Source organism: Erythrolamprus reginae, chromosome 5, assembly GCF_031021105.1.
Source record: "Erythrolamprus reginae isolate rEryReg1 chromosome 5, rEryReg1.hap1, whole genome shotgun sequence".
Taxonomy (NCBI): Eukaryota; Metazoa; Chordata; class Lepidosauria; order Squamata; family Dipsadidae; genus Erythrolamprus; species Erythrolamprus reginae.
Window position 1 is genome coordinate 117,641,227 of NC_091954.1, and position 18,132 is coordinate 117,659,358.

At 45.2% G+C, this 18,132-nt stretch overlaps 1 protein-coding gene across 3 annotated transcripts in view; it reads right to left on the reverse strand.

Moving 5' to 3' along the window:
- Positions 1–406: 406 nt before the first annotated feature.
- The window catches only part of P3H2 (prolyl 3-hydroxylase 2), an 80,812-nt gene continuing 63,086 nt past the window's right edge, over positions 407–18,132 (reverse strand). For 2 of the 3 annotated variants that reach the window (XM_070753847.1, XM_070753848.1), the window contains exons 4-15: positions 17,696–17,827; positions 15,306–15,448; positions 13,215–13,304; positions 12,288–12,328; positions 11,890–11,984; positions 11,038–11,165; positions 9,859–9,954; positions 9,137–9,287; positions 7,779–7,896; positions 5,969–6,044; positions 3,987–4,127; positions 407–562 (exon numbers count right to left, since the gene is read on the reverse strand). In XM_070753847.1, coding sequence (XP_070609948.1) covers positions 467–562; positions 3,987–4,127; positions 5,969–6,044; positions 7,779–7,896; positions 9,137–9,287; positions 9,859–9,954; positions 11,038–11,165; positions 11,890–11,984; positions 12,288–12,328; positions 13,215–13,304; positions 15,306–15,448; positions 17,696–17,827 — 1,307 coding nt within the window. In that variant the 3' untranslated portion in view covers positions 407–466. The remainder of the gene's footprint in view (positions 563–3,986; positions 4,128–5,968; positions 6,045–7,778; positions 7,897–9,136; positions 9,288–9,858; positions 9,955–11,037; positions 11,166–11,889; positions 11,985–12,287; positions 12,329–13,214; positions 13,305–15,305; positions 15,449–17,695; positions 17,828–18,132) is intronic. The other variant, XM_070753846.1, reaches the window with a different exon arrangement.

Sequence of the window (18,132 nt, forward strand, 5' to 3'; positions counted from 1 at the left end):
GGTGCTTTGGAGAATAGCCTGACTCCCTCTTCTTTGGGGCCACCCCTGAGATATTGGAAGGCTGCTATCCTGTCTCCCCTGGTCCTTCTTGTCATTAAACTAGCCATGCCCAGTTCCTGCAACTGTTCTTCATATGTTTTAGCCTCCGGTCCCCTAATCATCTTTGTTGCTCTTCTCTGCCCTCTTTCTGGAGTCTCAACATCCTTTTTGCATCATGGCAGCCAATGTCGGATAAACCTCTGTATGATTTCCTTCCTAAGCAGGGGTTGGACTAGAAGACCTCCATGGTCCCTTCCCACTCTGTTGTTATTGTTACTGAGGTCAACCCAGAGGGATCCCATCACCCTATTTCACCCCATCTTTAAATTATTACCAAGGCTGTACAAAAATATAAAGGGTTCTCGTAAAAGATTTACAACCAATATTTTAAAATAAATATTTGGGGTAGAGAGTCCTTTGGCTTGGCTCATAGTTCATCCTTGGGGTTGATGTCCAGATTGGTGGGACTGAAGGATTGTTGGTGGTCTAACAAGGCGATGATCTCATCTGCATGGAGTCGCTCCTGAGGGACAAAAAGACAAGAGGTGAAAGCTGACCCAAGGACGAATTGCAGCCCCATCGTTCTCAAAAGGTCTGATCCAGTCTGGAAAGACCACTTATTATTCGCTCAAAATTATTTTTCACTATGGAGTTACTGTCTACGCAGCTTACAATAATAAAAAAATCCACAATCCTCCCCTGTACATCTGGCTGGTGCTTAACAAAAGATGACCTTGAATCTCTGGAAATAATTTGTTGTGGCTAGTATTTTTTCCTCTCGTGTAATCACTCCTCCCCAATTAAAAACAACAGTTGGAAGGGACCTTGGAGGTCTTCTAGTCCAACCCCACTGATTAGGCAGGAAACCCTACACTACTTCAGACAGAGGGTTATCCAACATCTTCTTTAAAACTTCCAATGTTGGCGCATTCACAACTTCTGGTGGCAAGCTGTTCCACTAGTCAACTGTTCTGACTGTCAGGAAATTTCTCCTCAGTTCTAAGTTGCTTCTCTCCTGGTTTAGTTTCCACCCATTGCTTCTTGTTCTACCCTCAGGTGCTTTGGAGAATAGCTTGACTCCCTCTTCTTTGTGGCAACCTCTGAGAGATTGGGAGGCTGCTATCCTGTCTCCCCTGGTCCTTCTTTCCATTGAACCAGCCATGCCCAATTCCTGCATCCGTTCTTCATGTGTTTTATCCTCCAGTCCCCTAATCCTCTTTATCGCTCTTCTCTGCACTCTTTCTAGAGTCTCAACATCTTTTTTTGCATTGTGGCGACCCAAACTGGATGCAATGTTCCAAGTGTGGCCTTCCCAAGGCCTTATAAAGTGGTATTAACCCTTCGCGTGATCTTGATCCTCTCCCTCTGTTGATGCAGCCTAGAACTGTGGTGGCTTTTTTGGCAGCTGCTGCCCACAGCTGGCTCCTATTTCAATGGTTGTCCACTAGGACTCCAAGGTCCCTTTCACAGTTACTACTGTTGAGCAAAGTACCACATTCACTGCACCTGTGCATTTGTTTTTTCCTTGCCTAAATATAGCACCTGACTTTTTTCACCATTGAAAAATAATTGGTAATTATACATTGACCATCTCCTTCTAGAATTGTGGCATCCAATTGACTTTCGGGGTGAAAAAAGAAGCCAGCCAAACTTCTACATCTTAGTCACTGCGGGTCTAACATTAATTTTCTTGTGTAGCTTTTGTATAAAATACATCTTGATTATCGTTTGGAGCGTAAATTGCAATCAGCGATGTCTTTTGGTTATTCCTCATTATTTCTACCATTGAATTTCTGCCATCAGTATATATGTTTTTTTTAAAATTCTATTTTCTTCTCTGTATGGAATTGTGGCTTCGGGGTGAAAAGGAAGCCGGCCAAACTTCTACATCTTAGTCAGTTGCATGTCAAGGGCCCCCCAATTTCCCTCCTGGTTTGCTTGGTGTTTTTTAACCACTTGGGGGCGCTCTTCTACAAGTAATATTCTACAAGTTGTAGTTAGGATATAAAAAATAGGAAGCTTTTAGGATCAAAAGTTGGACTTGGAGGTTGCAGACAGTGTTCCCTCTAATTTTTGGGGGGGATGGGCGGAAAAGTATAGTGTCTGAGCGGCAGTCCCTTCGGGACTGGGCGGCACAGAAATAATAAATAAATAAATAAACAAACAAACAAACAAACAAAAAACCCACCCTGTTTTGCCTCATAGAATTTCAAAATAAAATACTGTACTGTGTGTCTATAACAGTGAGCTCATAATAGGGCAACTCTATCAATATCAAAATGCCACTTAAATAGTTGAGCTAGTTTCAAACTAGATTTTTCTTTCCTTACTCCCATTCTTTTTTTCCCTCTTTTCCTTCCTCTCTTTTTTCTATCTGTTTCTCTCTCTTCCTCTCTTCCTCTCTCTCTCCTTCCCTCTCACTCTTTCCCTCTCGGCTTCTGGGCAGGTTTGGAAAACTCTGAGTTGAGGATGATTTTTAAGTGAGCGATTGCTCACTGCTCAGCTTAGAGGGAACTATGGTTGCAGATGCTGATAAATACAAATATAAGCGGAGGTTACACCTGAGAAGGTGTCTTTTCAGACAAACAGACGTCCCTGAGGCTGCTGCAAAAAACTTTGACATGAAAGTAAAGTGGTTGGCTTGCAAAGGAGCTCACGGACTCTGGATTCTGGGCTAACATCAACCACTTCTTCTCCCCTCCTCCCCTGCCTCCCACCCTCCCTCCCTCCCTTCCTTCCCTCCCTCTCTCTCCTCCATCCTCCTTCAGTGTTTCCTTCCTTCCCCCCTTTCCTTTTCGCTCCTTCCTTCTTCTCTTCTCTTCCTTCCTTCTTCCCTTCCTTCCCTCCCTTCCTCTCCTCCATCCTACTTCAATGCTTCCTTGCTTCCTTCCTCCCTTTCCTTTTCTCTCCTTCTTTCCTTCTCTCCCTTTCTCCATTTCCTTCCTCTCTTACTTCTCTCATGTCCTCCCTCCCTCTCTTTCCTCCCTATCTCTCCTCTATCTTCCTTCAGTGTTTCCTTCCTTTCTTCCCTCCCTCTCCTACCTCGTTCAGTGTTTCCTTCCGTCCTCCCTTTCCATTTCCCTCCTTCCCTCCCTTCTTTCCTTCCCTTCCCCTCTTCCTTCCTTCTTTCATGTCCTCCCTCCCTCCCTTCTGTTGTGGTTCAGTCTGGGACCCCTCCGGGAATGGCTGACCTTCTGTCGGTTTCCAGCTCAGAGGGAGAGGCTGAGGAACAGGAGGTGCAGACTGACGAAGAAGAGGAATCCCAGGCTGAAGAAGAAGGACAGCCAGAGTCCCACCAGGGGGAGCTCTCCCCAGCAAGCAGCCTGGATTCCTTAGGGGAAAATGCTCAAGACATCATAGATATGCGACAAAGGAGAGCTAATCAAAGACGGACTCAATTGGCTAAGTATTTCCAGCATTAGAGGTCACAGCTGGGTTTGGGTGTGGTGCTCTTGGGAAAGGATAAAAGGCGGACCCACCCTTCCTGGCTTGTGGAGTTTTATCTTGGAGATTCGTGAGACCTGTCTGTGAACTTTGGTGGCTTACAATCCTGGTTTGTGCCTTGGACTATTGAAACCTTGGGGGGGGGTGCCAGCAAGAAGCTTGTGGTATTGACTGGACATCAGGACCCTGCTGTAACGTATTATAGCTTGTCTGTTGTGAAGACAGGTTTTCCTTTGTGCTTATTTTTTCCAGCTATAAAATACTTTTGGCTTTTACCAGAGTGTCTGGCTGTTTTTTCAGTTGGTGTTGAGGTCTGGGAAAACCCAGACAGAACACCTTCTTCCTGCTCCCTTCCTCTCTCTCCTTTCGTCCTTCCGCCCCCCTCTTGTTGCTTTCCTTTCTCTCTCCATCAATCCCTTCCTTCCGTCCCTTTCCTCTTTCCGTCCCTTCTTTTCCCTCCTTCCCTCCTTCTCTGGTCTCAACTCTGGCCAGGCCAAACTCACCAGTTCCTGGTAAAGAGGGTTGAGGGTGAACCAGAGAGCCACGGCACATCGCTGGCCTCTGGTGACGGCCTTGACCCCGTGGGGATTCTCCCCTCCAGATGAAAAGCTGACCATGCGCCCGCATTTGGGTTGGACAGAGGCCTGGAAGAAGGAGGGCAGGCGGATCAGAGCCGAAGGGAGCCACTGACCTCTTCTTGCCAGTCAAATACAGGCAATCCCCAACTTACGCACAAATCCCAGCGGCCGATTAGGTCCCACAGAGTTGGCCTTCTCCGAGTCCCGTCTGGCGGGACCCAGGGGAAGAGCCTTCTCTGTGGCGGCCCTGGCCCTCTGGAACCAACTCCACCCAGAGATTAGGACTGCCCCCACCCTCATCGCTTTTCGTGGATGTCATCTTTGCCGCCAGGCATGGGGAAATTAACACACACACCAATTATCAAGGTTGGTGTATGGTTTGATTGGATTGTGTGATTATTTTATTATAAGGGTTTTAAATTGTATTTTTTAAAAATTGGATTTGTACACTGTTTTATGTTGTTGGGAGCCGCCCCAAGTCTTCGGAAAGGGGCGGCATACAAATCTAATAGATTATTATTATTATTATTATTATTATTATTATTATTATTATTATTATTACGACCATTAACTGAGCCCATAATTTTGCCCCCCATTTGACGCCACCGTTGTTAAGTGAATCACTGCAGTTAAGTTAGTAAGACGGCCACTAAGTGAATCAACCTGGTTTCCCAGCAGACGTAGCTCAATCAGAAGGCCCCCAAAGTGGAAATCACGGTTCGGATATACAGAGCTAAGCAGCAGGACTTGACAAGAGACTAGAATTTATATTGTGGCAATTTAGGAACCAGTGCAGGGAAATAACGAAGACGCTTTTGTAGAAAAACAGTAGTAAACAGCTTTACTCTTCAGTGCAAGCAAAAATATCTTCTGTCCTAGTCTTCTGTTTACAGGAACAAACTTTATTGACATGCAGCTTATTTACACGTAAATTCTAAACCAATCCAGGTTTCTCGGTTTCAACACCACAGCTCTAACCCAATATCTTAACTCACTATTTAACTCACGCTCAAATTGCTCTAGCCAGCCAACTAACAATATCACCACCGATCACAAGCAGACGACAGCTAACCGCTAACAACCATTGTAAGGTTGCTTTGCATTTTATAACGCTCTCGCCCAATCAGATTGAAGTTTACACCCTATGGCTAAGCATTCAACAAGCTTACAACTTTATTTTACCTTATATGGTAATATCATAGAATATCATCTAGGATTTAATTAATTCAATTCAATTCAATTTATTAGATTTGTATGCCACCCCTCTCCGAAGCCTCGGGGCGGCTCACAACAACAATAAAAACAGTATCACAATGGAACAAATCTAATAATAAAATTACATTAAAAACCCCCAACAATTTAAAAACCATACAACGCATACATACCAAACATAAAATATAAGAAAGCCTGGGGGAGATGTCTTAATTCCCCCATGCCTGGCGATATAGGTGGGTCTTGAGTAACTTGCGAAAGACAAGGAGGGTGGGGGCCGTTCTAATCTCCGGGGGAGTTGATTCCAGAGGGCCGGGGCCGCCACAGAGAAGGCTCTTCCCCTGGGGCCCACCAAACGACATTGTTTGGTCGACGGGACCCGGAGAAGGCCAACTCTGTGGGACCTTATCGGCCGCTGGGATTCGTGCAGTAGAAGGCGGTTCCGGAGGTATTCTGGTCCAATGCCTAATCCTTGACAATCACGTGACCGCCAAGACCCCACAACCGTCATATAAGTACACGCCAGTGGCCCAGCTTCTGAATTTTCATCCCGCGACCTGCAATGGTCGTTAAGTCTAAAAAGCCGGACAAGGAGCCATTTTTTCCCAGTGCCGCTGTAACTTTGAACAGTTGTTCAATGAAACACTCGTCAATCGTGGGGAACCTTGCCCAGTCCAGATTATCTATCTACTCACCGTGACCGTCTTGGCATCCATTTCTGTGAAAATAAACTCCCCGCCTTCGAAATCGCTGTTTATGTAGAGGAGAGCGCTGCAAAAAAAGGAGAGGAAGGTGAGTTCGAAGAGGGTTTCCATCCAACAGGTGAAGCTGGAGGCCAACTTGAGAGGAGGGGGGTTGGACTAGATGACCTACAAGATCCTTTTCCAATTCTAGTGATCTAAATGATCTAAGTCAGGAGTCTCCAACCGTGGCAACTTGAAGGCTCGTGGACTTCAACTGACAGCATTGAAGAGGATTCAGTTACAACAGAGAGATCGCAGAGGAAGGGATCGCAAGAGATTAAGCAAAGGTGGTTGAGGAATTCTGGGAGTTGAAGTCCACGAGTCTTAAAGTTGACAAGGTTGGAGACCCCCTGATCTAAGTAGTATGTCCGAAGTGATATGTTTGGTCAGGGAGTTGGGTTAGATGATCTATAAGGTCCCTTCCAACTTGTCATTGCATTTTGTTTTGTTTTTTTAAATATTTTTTATTAAGTTATACACATTAAAAACTAAAACAAAAGAAAAACACAACACACACAAACAAAAATAGAAAACATCAAGACAAAAACATTAAATAATACACTAACAGTTATACAAAATACCCTTTAGGGCAATGATTTATACTATTATGATTACATATATTAAATATTTCTCTAATACGAGAAATATATATAAATAAATAAATATAAATATATATAAAAACATATATAAAACAATTGCTCCCAATAAATATGTTGTACGCCACCCTGAGTCGCCTCAAGAAGGATGACACAGAAATTTAATTAATAAATAAATAAACCTGCCTTCCATTGAGGACCTGTAGACTGCACGAGTCAAAAAAAGGGCGGGGAAAATATTGACTGACCCCTCGCATCCTGGACACAAACCGTTTCAACTCCGACCCTCAAAACGTCGCTACAGAGCCCTGCACACCAAGACAACTAGACACAAGGACAGTTTTTTCCCAAACGCCATCACTCTGCTAAACAAATAATTCCCTCAACACTGTCAAACATTTTACTAAGGTTGCACTACTATTACTACTAGTTTGATCTAATCATTCCTATCACCCATCTCCTCCCACTTATTACTGTAGGACTGTAACGTTGTTTGTATTCTTAAGGTTTTTTTAATTAATATTGATGGTTTCCTGATTGCTTATTTGACCCCTATGACAATCATGAAGTGTTGCACCTCCTGATTCTAGACAAATGTCTCTTTTTCTTTTATGTACAGTGAGAGAATCTGCACCAAAGACAAATCCCTTGTGTGTCCAATCACACTTGGCCAATAAAGAATTCTATTCTATTCTATACAGAGAGGGACAGAGAAAGGGAAGGAAGGAAAGAAAGAACAGGGGAAGGAAGGGAGGGAGGGAGGGAGGGAGGGAGGAAGAAACAGGGGAAATGAGGGAGGGAGGAAGGAAGGAATGGGAAAGGAGGGAGGGAGGGAGGGAGGAAGGAAGGAAGAAACAGGGGAAATGAGGGAGGGAGGAAGGAAGGAATGGGAAAGGAGGGAGGGAGGAAGGGAGGAAGAAATGGGAAAGGAGGGAGGGGGGAGAGGAAGGAAGGAAGGAACGGAGGGAGAGAGGAAGTGGTAAGGGAGGGAGGAAGAAACAGGGGAAAGAAGGGAGGAAGGAAGGAACAACCTACAGAATAACAGAGTTGGAAGGGACCTTGGAGGTCTTCTATCCCGACCCCCTGCTCTCGATTCCTCTCTTTGGTCTTGGCGAAGAGCACCCAAAGACCCTTCTTACCTTCAGGGCCCTGAGCAATCAACTTACCTGTAGTCTCGGAAGGTGTAAGCTGGGGGCTCCTTCCAACACTCGTTGGCCTCGGAGTCCAAGAGACAATTGTCTGCGTGGATGGGGTGGCTGAGATCATTCCTCCGTTCCTGGTGACCTGAAGGGATCAAGGACTGAAGACCTCAAGGTGCCCCATACTCCTTTTTCATTGCTACCTTGCACACACACTCCCCGCTCCTTGAGAATTCGTTGTCCTTACACACCTCCTGCACACCTCTCAACCCCCTTCCCCAATTCCTTTGCACTAGGGGGTCTCCAAATGTAGCCGATTTAAGACTCTGTCTCCCAGAATGCATTGTAGATTATTACCAAATTATTGCAACAATATGAAAAACCTATCTTGTCAATAATAAGCATTTTATTATTCTCTCTTACTTAAGTCTAAAACATTATACTTTCTATGTATCTAGGGTAAAGGTTACTTGATACTTCTGCTCTTCCATTGTTCTAGCTAAGAGCAAAAGGTTACATTAGCAATCATGGAATGCCCTCTGTGGATATGATAGGATTAAAACCTACGTGCCTGAATTAGTTTAACGAAATAGTTATTTGTTAGGCTTCCGTTTATCTAAGGTAAGTGAAACCCTTCTGTTTGTCTAAAGTAAAAAAAACCTAATAGATACTCTTATTTTATTTATTTATTTAATTTATTTGTCAATAAAGGATAGGATAGTAGTTTATATAAATATAACTTAGAAAGTAATGATAAAAGAAGACAATAGGACAGTAGGACAGGGATGGTGGGCACACGGATGCGCTTATGCACACCCCTTACAAACCTCTTAGAAAAGGGGAGAGGTCAACTGTAGACAATCTAAGGTTGAAGATTTTGGGGTTGGGGGAAGAAGCCACAGAGTCAGGTAGTGCATTCTTCTATTTATTTTAGCCATCTTGCCTTCACAAGATTATGTCTGCGTGCTGTGTGGTACATATTAAACTATTCACATTGTAACTAGGTTAAGTGAAGAATTAATGCTTTATATTCGTACACACAAGAAACTGGTTATAAATAATTAACAAGTTTAGGACAGAACTTCAAATCAGGAAGCTGCTCACACAGAGGGAATTCCTGTCCTGGACAAGCTTTTGGTTCAATAAATCATGTGTCTGTGATTTCTCCATGCATTCTTTATGACATGCCTCTCCATTGTGATCTGCTGACTCTCTTTAATCCCTTTCTCTGAAATCTCTCTGCTCTAAGAGACGGGAGGAAAAGAAACAGGCATAGCTGGCTGGGGGATTCTGGGAATTGTAGTCCACAAGTCTTTCAGTGGCCATGGTTGGAGACCTTCGCTCTATGCTAGCCTTTCTCAATCTTGCTCTCTCTCCGGACTTACCTGACAGAGCTGTGCGGCACACCAGGTGTGTATAAGAGAAATAGAGGGTGGAGTTCAGCATGAAGTAGGATTCCACTATCTTCCGGGCTTTCTCACTGACGTCATAGAAGAGGCGGGCACTTTTCAAAGGGATCTGCCCCTCGTAGCCAAACTAGAAGCAAATCAAATGAGAAAGTTCTCTCTCTCTCTCTTTCTTTTTTCCTTCCTCCCTCCCTTCCTTTTTTCCTTTCCTTTCCTTGTTTCTCCTCTGTCTCTATCTCTCTCTTTCTCTCCTTCCTTCCTTCCTTCTCTCTTCTCTGTCTCTCTGTTTCTTTGTCTGTCTGTCTGTCCCTCTCTCTCTCTCGTTCTTTCCTTCCTTTCTCACAAGTAAACCTCCTCCTAGCAAACCCCTCATGCCTCCTAGAGGCCCTGCACACTCTAGCATCCAGAAGAAGCTGCTCCTCTTCTCCCGAGTCACTCATCTCAGGGAGTACAGGAGGACCCAGTTGCTCTCCAGCCTCTGACACCACATCTCCTTCGCTGTCAGTCTCAGGCGCCAGGAACACAGGATGCCGTCTCTACTGTCTCAGGGTCCATGATTAATTGCACCGGATGCGAGAGGGCCAAAACAGGGCTCTTCCATCAGGAGCTGCTGATGGACTTGATATAAATTAGCTTTGGAGGTCTCCAGATATTCTCACTCCACAGGAGGACAGGTCCACCCTAGCGCAACACATTCTTACCTTCAGAGCATTGAGGATGGTGGCTCCTTCAAACTTCTCATTAGGGGTGTGAGGAGAGGTCTTTCCCCTGTACCCATCCCCAGCCAGGAGGATGTTCTGCAGGAGAAGAACCATGGTTAGGACTCTGGAGGCCCAAAACTTGTTAAGAATGGTTGCAGGACCTGAGTAGGTCTAGTCTAAGGAAGAGAAATCTAGGGGATGACATGAGAGCATCTTCCGTTATCTCAGGGGTTGACACAAAGAGGAGGGGATCCATCTATTCTCCAAGGCAGGGGTCCCCAAACTTGGCAACTTAAAGACTTGTGGACTTCAACTCCCAGAAATCCTCAGATAGTAAAGCTTACTGTCTTGTAATCCCTTCCTCTGCAATCTCTCTGCTTTAGAGGTAGGAGGGGAAAAAATACCCTGTCCTAGACCAGAGGTCTCCAGCTTTGGTAACTTGAAATGGACTTCAATTCCCAGAATTCCTCAACCAGCATAGCTTACTCTCTTATAATCCCTTCCTCTGCAATCTCTCTACTTTAGGTGACAAGAGAAAAGGAAACAGAAATAGCTGGCTGGGGAATTCTGGGAATCCACAAGTCTTAAAGTGGCCAAGGTTGGAGACTCCTGACTTAGATGACACTTCTGGCCTCTTCCAACTCTATCATTCATGGCTGACTGAGGAATTCTTGGAGAAGCCCACAAGTGTACATGTTGCCAAGATTGGAGACACGTGCCTAACTTAGATGACCATTCTAGCCTCTTCCAACTCTATCATTCATGGCTGGCTGAGGAATTCTGGGAGTTGAAGTCCACAAGATATTGTCAAGGTTAGAGACCCCTGCTCCAAAGGCACCTGAATGCAAGAAGCAATGGATGGAAACGAACCAAAAGAGAGAAGCAATCTGGAATTAAGGAGAAACTTCCTCACAGTGAGAACCATTAACCAGAGGAACTCCTTGCCACCAGAGATTGTGGATGCTCCAACACTGGAAGTTTTAAAGAAGAAATTGGATTACTATTGATGCAATTGAAGACTTCTCCTTCAGCATAATACTTTCAAGGGGTTGGTGGTCTCCAAGAGGCCAGGGGCTTCATGAGATGGGCCAGATGGACCGTGATGGACCTCAAATTGCCACTAGACTCCTGCTCAGAGGCCTCCTCTGCTTTGGACCCTGCAGACGGGCAGTTACTCACGTTGGCAATGTGTTCCAGCTCCTGGCACTCACTTGGCGAGATGACATTGTCGAGGAGGACGCGCTGGGTCCCGTTCAGCTGCTGGGAATTGTAGACAACCTGGACTTCATTGAACAGGAGGGGGCCTCCTAGGCGGAGAGAGGAAGAGGGAGGGAGGAAGAGAAAAGGAAGGGAGGGAGGAATAAAACATATCAATGAAAGAATAGAAGAAGAGATATAGGAATAGAAGAATGGTATAGGAGATATAGGAGAGCAATAGGACAGGGGACGGAAGGCACTCTAGTGCACTTGTACTCGCCCCTTACTGACCTCTTAGGAATCGGGAGAGGTCAACCGTGGATAGTCTAAGGGAAAAATGTTGGGAGTTAAGGGTTGACACTATGGAGTCTGGTAATGAGCTCCACGCTTCGACAACTTGGTTACTGAAGTCGTATTTTTTACAGTCAAGTTTAGAGTGGTTAATATTAAGCTGGAATCTGTTGTGTGCTCTTGTGTTGTTGTGGTTGAAGCTGAAGTAGTCGCCGACAGGCAGGACGTTGCAGCATATGATCTTGTGGGCAATGCTTAGATCTTGTTTAAGGCGTCTTAGTTCTAAGCTTTCAAGACCCAGGATTGTAAGTCTAGTCTCGTAGGGTCTTCTGTTTCGAGTGGAGGAGTGAAGGGCTCTTCTGGTGAAGGATCTTTGGACATTTTCAAGGGTGTTAATGTCTGAGATGCGATATGTGTTCCAAACAGATGAGCTGTATTCCAGGATGGGTCTGGCGAAAGTTTTGTAAGCTCTGGTAAGTAGTGTGAGATTGCCAGAGCAGAAGCTACGTAGGATTAGGTTTACAACTCTTGAGGTCTTCTTACCTTCCCGCAGTGGGCACCTCATTGTGGACAAATCCTGCTCAGGAGGGGCAGACCCAGCCTCATTGGCCTGGTGGTCCTGCAGCATGGAAGGATCCCTGCAGAAGGCAAACCAGGAGCCTCCGGTTGAGTCCCCACAATGAGACTGAACGTCCTACCGAGATTCCCAAAAATCCCCAACTGAATGTTAGGCTGAAGAAGCCAAGATGCCCAAAATTAATCAACTAATTTGAGATGGAGCGTTAAAGGGAATTCCTCAATGTTACGACCACAAGTGGAGCCCCAAAATCCATGTCGCTTACGACGACCTTTCCCGCCACAGTTGTTAAGTGAATCACTGCAGTTCTTCAACGAGTCCCACGGTTGTTAAGTGAATTTGGCTTTTCCTTTTGGTGTCTTACCTTTGCCTGTCGTGACGGGACCCAGTGATGTTCCAGTAGTTCTGAAAGAAGGAAGGTTGGTTGGTTAAGGCGGGAGAGAGAAAGTGAGAAGGAGAGGGAGAGGGAGAGAGAAAGAGAGGGAGAACGGGAGAGAGGAAGGAAAGAAAAGGTGAAGGAAGGAAGGAAGGGAGAAAAGAGAAAAGAAGGAAGGAAAAGAGAAAGGAAGGAGGGAGGGAAGGAAGGAAGGGAGAATAGAACAGAATAGAAGGAAGGAAAGAAGGAAAAGAGAAATGAAGGCAGCAAGGAAAGAAGAATAGAATAGCATAGCATAGCATAGCATAGCATAGCATAGAATAGAATGAAAGAAGGGAAAGAGAAATGAAGGAAGGGAAGGAATGAAGGAAAAAAGGAAGAAAGGAAAAGAGAAATGAATGAATGAATGAATGAAGGAAGGAAGGAAGGAAGGACCCTCCCCACAACACATCCACCCATCTCCTCCAAAGATCTGTTCCAAAAATGTCTCCCTGTAACTCTCTCAAGAATCAGGCCCACGAATCCCCCCCGAACCATAAATCCCGCTTCAACAGGTACAAACGCTCCATTACACACAACCTTTCGTGCTTCAAGAGTGTGTCGCATTCCTGCCAACCCTGGTCTGCATAGCCAGTGGAGACAGCAGCTAGCCATGGACCCAGAAGGCACCCGACTCCATCCTAGTTGAGCTTAGGGGGTTGTGGGAACATTTGCACCTTCACAGTTTTGATCCACACAAGTTGAAGCCCACAATCTTAAAATCCAGACATCTTTGCTAAGCCTGGATTCCCGATGATCTCCAGGGCCCTTGGGGCTGAATGAGATGTTCCTCCAAGCAAGGCTGGGTTGGGCCAGGCCTAAGCCATGATTTGTGGCTCCGTCTGCCCCCCTGAGACTCCACGGCCGCATTCTCACCGGTTCCGTGTGTGAGAAGCCCAGGATGCTGGCTCCGGCCTCTAGCAAATCGGCTTCCAACCGGTGTCTCCTGAGGAAGGTCACAACTTCCTGGAAAAATAAATAAGAGAGACCTAGTGGTGGACATTAAGGACTACTGCGACCTCTATTCTCCACTGTGATCTGTGGGGTCTGTGTTGGCCCCTGAGCTGAGTTCTCTTCTTGCAGATATTTCATGACCCAACTAGATAATAGCATCAGTGCTCAGTATCAGTGTTGTAGCCCGTTCGCGTCCTGTGCAATTAGCAATGGACCCAGAGGACTCAGAGATAGTGGAGGGGCGGTACAGGCGTCCTGTGTTCTTGACAACCAAGACTGACAGCCAAGAGGGTGAGGTGTCAGAGGCTGAAAAGCAACCAAAAGCAACCTGCCCCTCCTGAGACGAGTGACTCAGGAGAAGAAGAGGAGCCTCTTCTAGATGCTAGGGTGCACAAAGCCTCTTAGAGGCACGAGTGGTTACTTAGTGTTCTGTCTTGCACAGCAGCCAGCCGGGAATTATCCCCAAATTAAAACTCAAACACAAAGGTTTCAAAAGGAACAAGAGTCTATTTACAAAGACGTTTGGTGAACTGCACAAACGTGAACCAAAACAAAGGCTTTCAACTGCCGAAAATCCAGGCATGAGGCCAACTTGATAAGATAAAGTCCCACACAGTTGCTTCTCAGCCAAAGTCTACTTACAAGAAATTGACTCTACAAAATGTCCAGTACTGTAGTAAGGTTTGTCAGGCAAAACCCCTCTTCTCAGTCTCTTTTTCTCCAGAGGCGCTAACGTTGGCTTCTTGCAAAGAGCACCTGCCAACTCCTCCTCCTTATATACTCTCTGGGAATGCAGACTATGCACAGCTGAGCTCACTTCCTCTTTCTGAGCCTCCATAGCTGCTCCTGCCTCCCCTGCATCCTTCTCACCCGTACATTGAGTATCAGATCCCTTATCTCCTCTTTCTCCTCCTTAGACCCTGGCCACAATTGGGTGCTGCAACTCCCCAGTTGGGGGTTCTATAGCCTCTGTAGGCTCCTCACACCCAGACTCTCCATCCTCTTCCTCCAGCTCACTCTCTGACTCCTCCGACAGCCACACAGGCCGATTGTGCCCAAATGGCCCCAGTTCATCAGGCTCAAAGTCCATGGCCAGAGGGCCTGGCTGTGAGCCAACCACAACATTTAGGAAGAGGTTTATTACTGCTGGCTATTGGGCCACACCCTCAGGCTATTTAAGATGGAGTCATGTGTCACTCCAGCACAGAGAACAATGTCATTCATCTTAGAAATCTAGTTTCCATTCCTGTATTCCAGCCTGTGTTTAAAAAGACTGCATGCTTGGCTTTCTGGATGAAAACCGGGCTTCCAGCCAAATTCTGTTAGTTGACGATAAGAAAACCTACTATAATCTAGTCATTAGTCATTGTATTTATCTATTCCTGGGACTCTGGAGAGCTGCCAAGGCTTTAATATCAGTGCGGTGAAGCTTATGGCTAGCATTTAACTCCTTTGCAAAAAGACTCAACTGCATAAGACTTTTGTACATAGTAAAACGTGTATTATAATAATAATAATAACAGAGTTGGAAGGCACCTTGGAGGTCTTCTAGTCCAACCCCCTGCTCAGGCAGGAAACCCTACAATACTTCAGACAGATGGTTATCCAACATCTGCTTCAAAACTTCCAGTGTTGGGGTATTAGTTAATATGGTGGGGTGCACTTGATTCTTGGGGGGCTTGGCGCTGGGACAGAACAATCAGCATTGATGTACTCTGGTTGGGTCATGAAACGTCTGCAAGAAGACCACCAAGCTCAGACACCATCAGGCACTCCTCCTCCTCCTCCTCCTCCTCCTCCTCCTCCTCCTCCTCCTCCTCCTCCTCCTCCTCCTCCTCTTCCCGGCAACCCCGGTAGAGTACCAAGGACCAACAATTCAATCCTGATCTGCAAACATCCTCTTCTTTCTGCATGGCCTTGATGTAAGCCCTGCAGAAGATGGCTTGTTCCTCACCAAGGCCGAGGATCCTCAACGTTACACCCAAGCGTCACTCCCACATCCGAGCCACTTACCTCTCTGGGTTTGACATCATCCAGGTCCAGGAATCCTCCTAAGAACCTCTTGTAATGCTCCTCATTCTCCAGGACATCTTCGTCGTCTGGATGGAAGAGGAGATACGTCCTGGTGCACTGCAACGCTTGGATGTAATTGCCCACTGTGAGGAGGGGGGGAGGGAAATAAGCCACAATTCAGGGTTTGTCTTCAGTTTGGCTACATCCTGGCTGGTCAAAACTCAATGGAAGCTAATGAGAAATTGCTACAAGAGGTTAGCTTGGGCACAACCTGGAGAAGGAAGGCAACAGCAGCCAATAGTACAGAAGGGGTGGCATGCACCCCACCTTATGAAGTGCCCCCTCCACTCCACAATTTCTGAGCATGCTCAGTTCCACCCAGTACTTTTTTTGTAAAAAAATAAATAAACTTTATTAAATGATTTTTCAAAATAACACAAATACAGCGGGTATGGAAAGTATTCAGACCCCTTTAAATTTTTCCCTTTTTGTTTCATTGCAGCCATTTGGTTAAAGCAAAAAAAGTTCATTTTATTTCTCATTAATGTACACTCAGCCCCCCATCTTGACAGGAAACACCCCCCTACAAATGTAGATATATCTGCAAAGGTATGACAGCATCTAGATTAACTTTCGCACAAACCTGTGAAAAAAGAAAACACCAGCTGAAGACATGGTGATTAAAAAAAACATTAGACTGTGCCAAAATGAGTGGGCTTACTCTCTAGAGCAGCGTTTCCCAACCTTGGCAACTTGAAGATATTTGGACTTCAACTCCCAGAATTCCTAGCTGGCTGGGGAATGCTGGCTGGGGAATTCTGGGAATTGAAGTCCAGATATCTTCAAGTTGCCAAGGTTGGGAAACGCTGCTCTAGAACTTCAGAACAATCAAAGAAAAAGAATTTTATACTTTTAAAATTGAATTAAAAATAAATTTAAAAATAATAGTTTTTTTAAAAAAAGACTGCCTCCAAATTTCACTTGTCAAAGAATATGCTAACATCTCCAGAAGATGCACCAGGGGCACTAAATGGCCTGATTTTAAAAAACCCCAAGAGTGACTAAATTGAAGGATTAAAGGTCTTTTTGAGGTCTCCTGGTCCTAAAGACTCCATATTACTTTCAAGTTGGAGGTCACCGACTTCTAAATCTCAACTGCCAAGGAACAAGTGTGTATCCACTTTGTACACAATTCTGGACTGAGGTGAGCTTGGCTTGACCCAGAAGGGCTGTTCTTGTATTGGTAGATCTGTGCATGCTTTAGCTTTTGGGTGATGACTCAACTCTGGCAAAAAGAATCACAACAACAAATACAAGCTGAATAGACAAGACCTTGCAGACAACCATCAAAGATCAGTGCCAAAGATCTTGGAATACTCCTATCCAATGACTTCAGTGCCAAAGCCCCCTGCAACACATCGCCAAAATGGCTTCAAGAGTTGTTCATCTAATCCTACGTAGCTTCTGCTCTGGCAATCTCACACTACTAACCAGAGAATACAAAACTTTCGCCAGACCAATCCTTGAATACAACTCATCTGTCTGGAACCCACACCACAAATCGGACATAAATATATTAGAAAGTATCCAGAGATACTTTCCGAGAAGAGCCCTCCACTCCACTCACAACCGAATACCCTACACAACTAGACTTACAATCCTAGGTTTAGAAAGCTTAGAACTACATCGTCTTAAACACGACCTAAGCACAGCCTTCATGTCGACGACTACTTTAGCTTCAACCACAACAACACATGAGCACACAACAGATACAAACTTAAAGTAAACCGCTCCAAACTGGACTGCAGGAAATACGACTTAAGTAACTGAGTAATTGTTGCATGGAACTCACTACCAGACTCTGTAGTATCCTCACCTAACCCCCAAAACTTTACCCATAGACTGTCCACTGTTGACCTCTCCCAGTTCCTAAGAGGTCAGTAAGGGGTGTGCATAAGTGCACCAGAGTGCTTCTATCCCCTGTCCTCATGTTTCTCTCTTACTAGTACCCATCTCATGTATATAATCAGTGTATATAATCAATATAGTACCCATCTCATGTATATAATCAATATACTACATATGGTACTATACAATAAATAATCATTTCTTGTATATTACCATATGTACTTGACAAAATAACTAATTAACTTACTAACTTACTAACTAAGTAACTAAGTAGCTAACTAGCTAACTAACTAACTAACATCTCTTTTTCTTTTATGTACACTGAGAGCATCTGCACCAAGACAAATTCCTTGTGTGTCCAATCACACTTGGCCAGTAAAATTCTATTCTATTCTAACTAACTTAAACAAACCAAACGAAACCAAAACATAATAAAATAAAACCCGTTGCCTGCCGAGGGAGCTCAGAAGAGCCGGACCTACCTCGGAAGTAGGCAAACTGCAAGAAGTCGTAATGCAAGGGCAGGAAGTTGTTGATGGGCGAGAGCCTCCCGGGTCTTGTGGCGAGTTGTCGCACACACTCGTGCTGACACAGAAGGACTTGCATGCAGTGCTCTGCAAGGAAGGGAGAAAACACAATCTTTGCAAACAATTCCTATCATTGAAGGCAACTGAGTTTCATAGGAGCCCTTACGGAATTATGGAGTCGGAAGGGACCTCGGAGGTCTTCTAGTTCAACCCCCTTCGCAAGCAGGAGACCTTATCACATCCCGATCAAATGGTTGTCCAGTCTCTCTTCTTAAAACATCTCCCATAATGGAGCATCCACAGCTTCTGAAGGCAGATGGTTTCACGGGTGAATTGTTCTCACCATCAACTGAGTTCCTGGTGGCTTCTTTCCTTCTTCTCCTGCCTTCAGG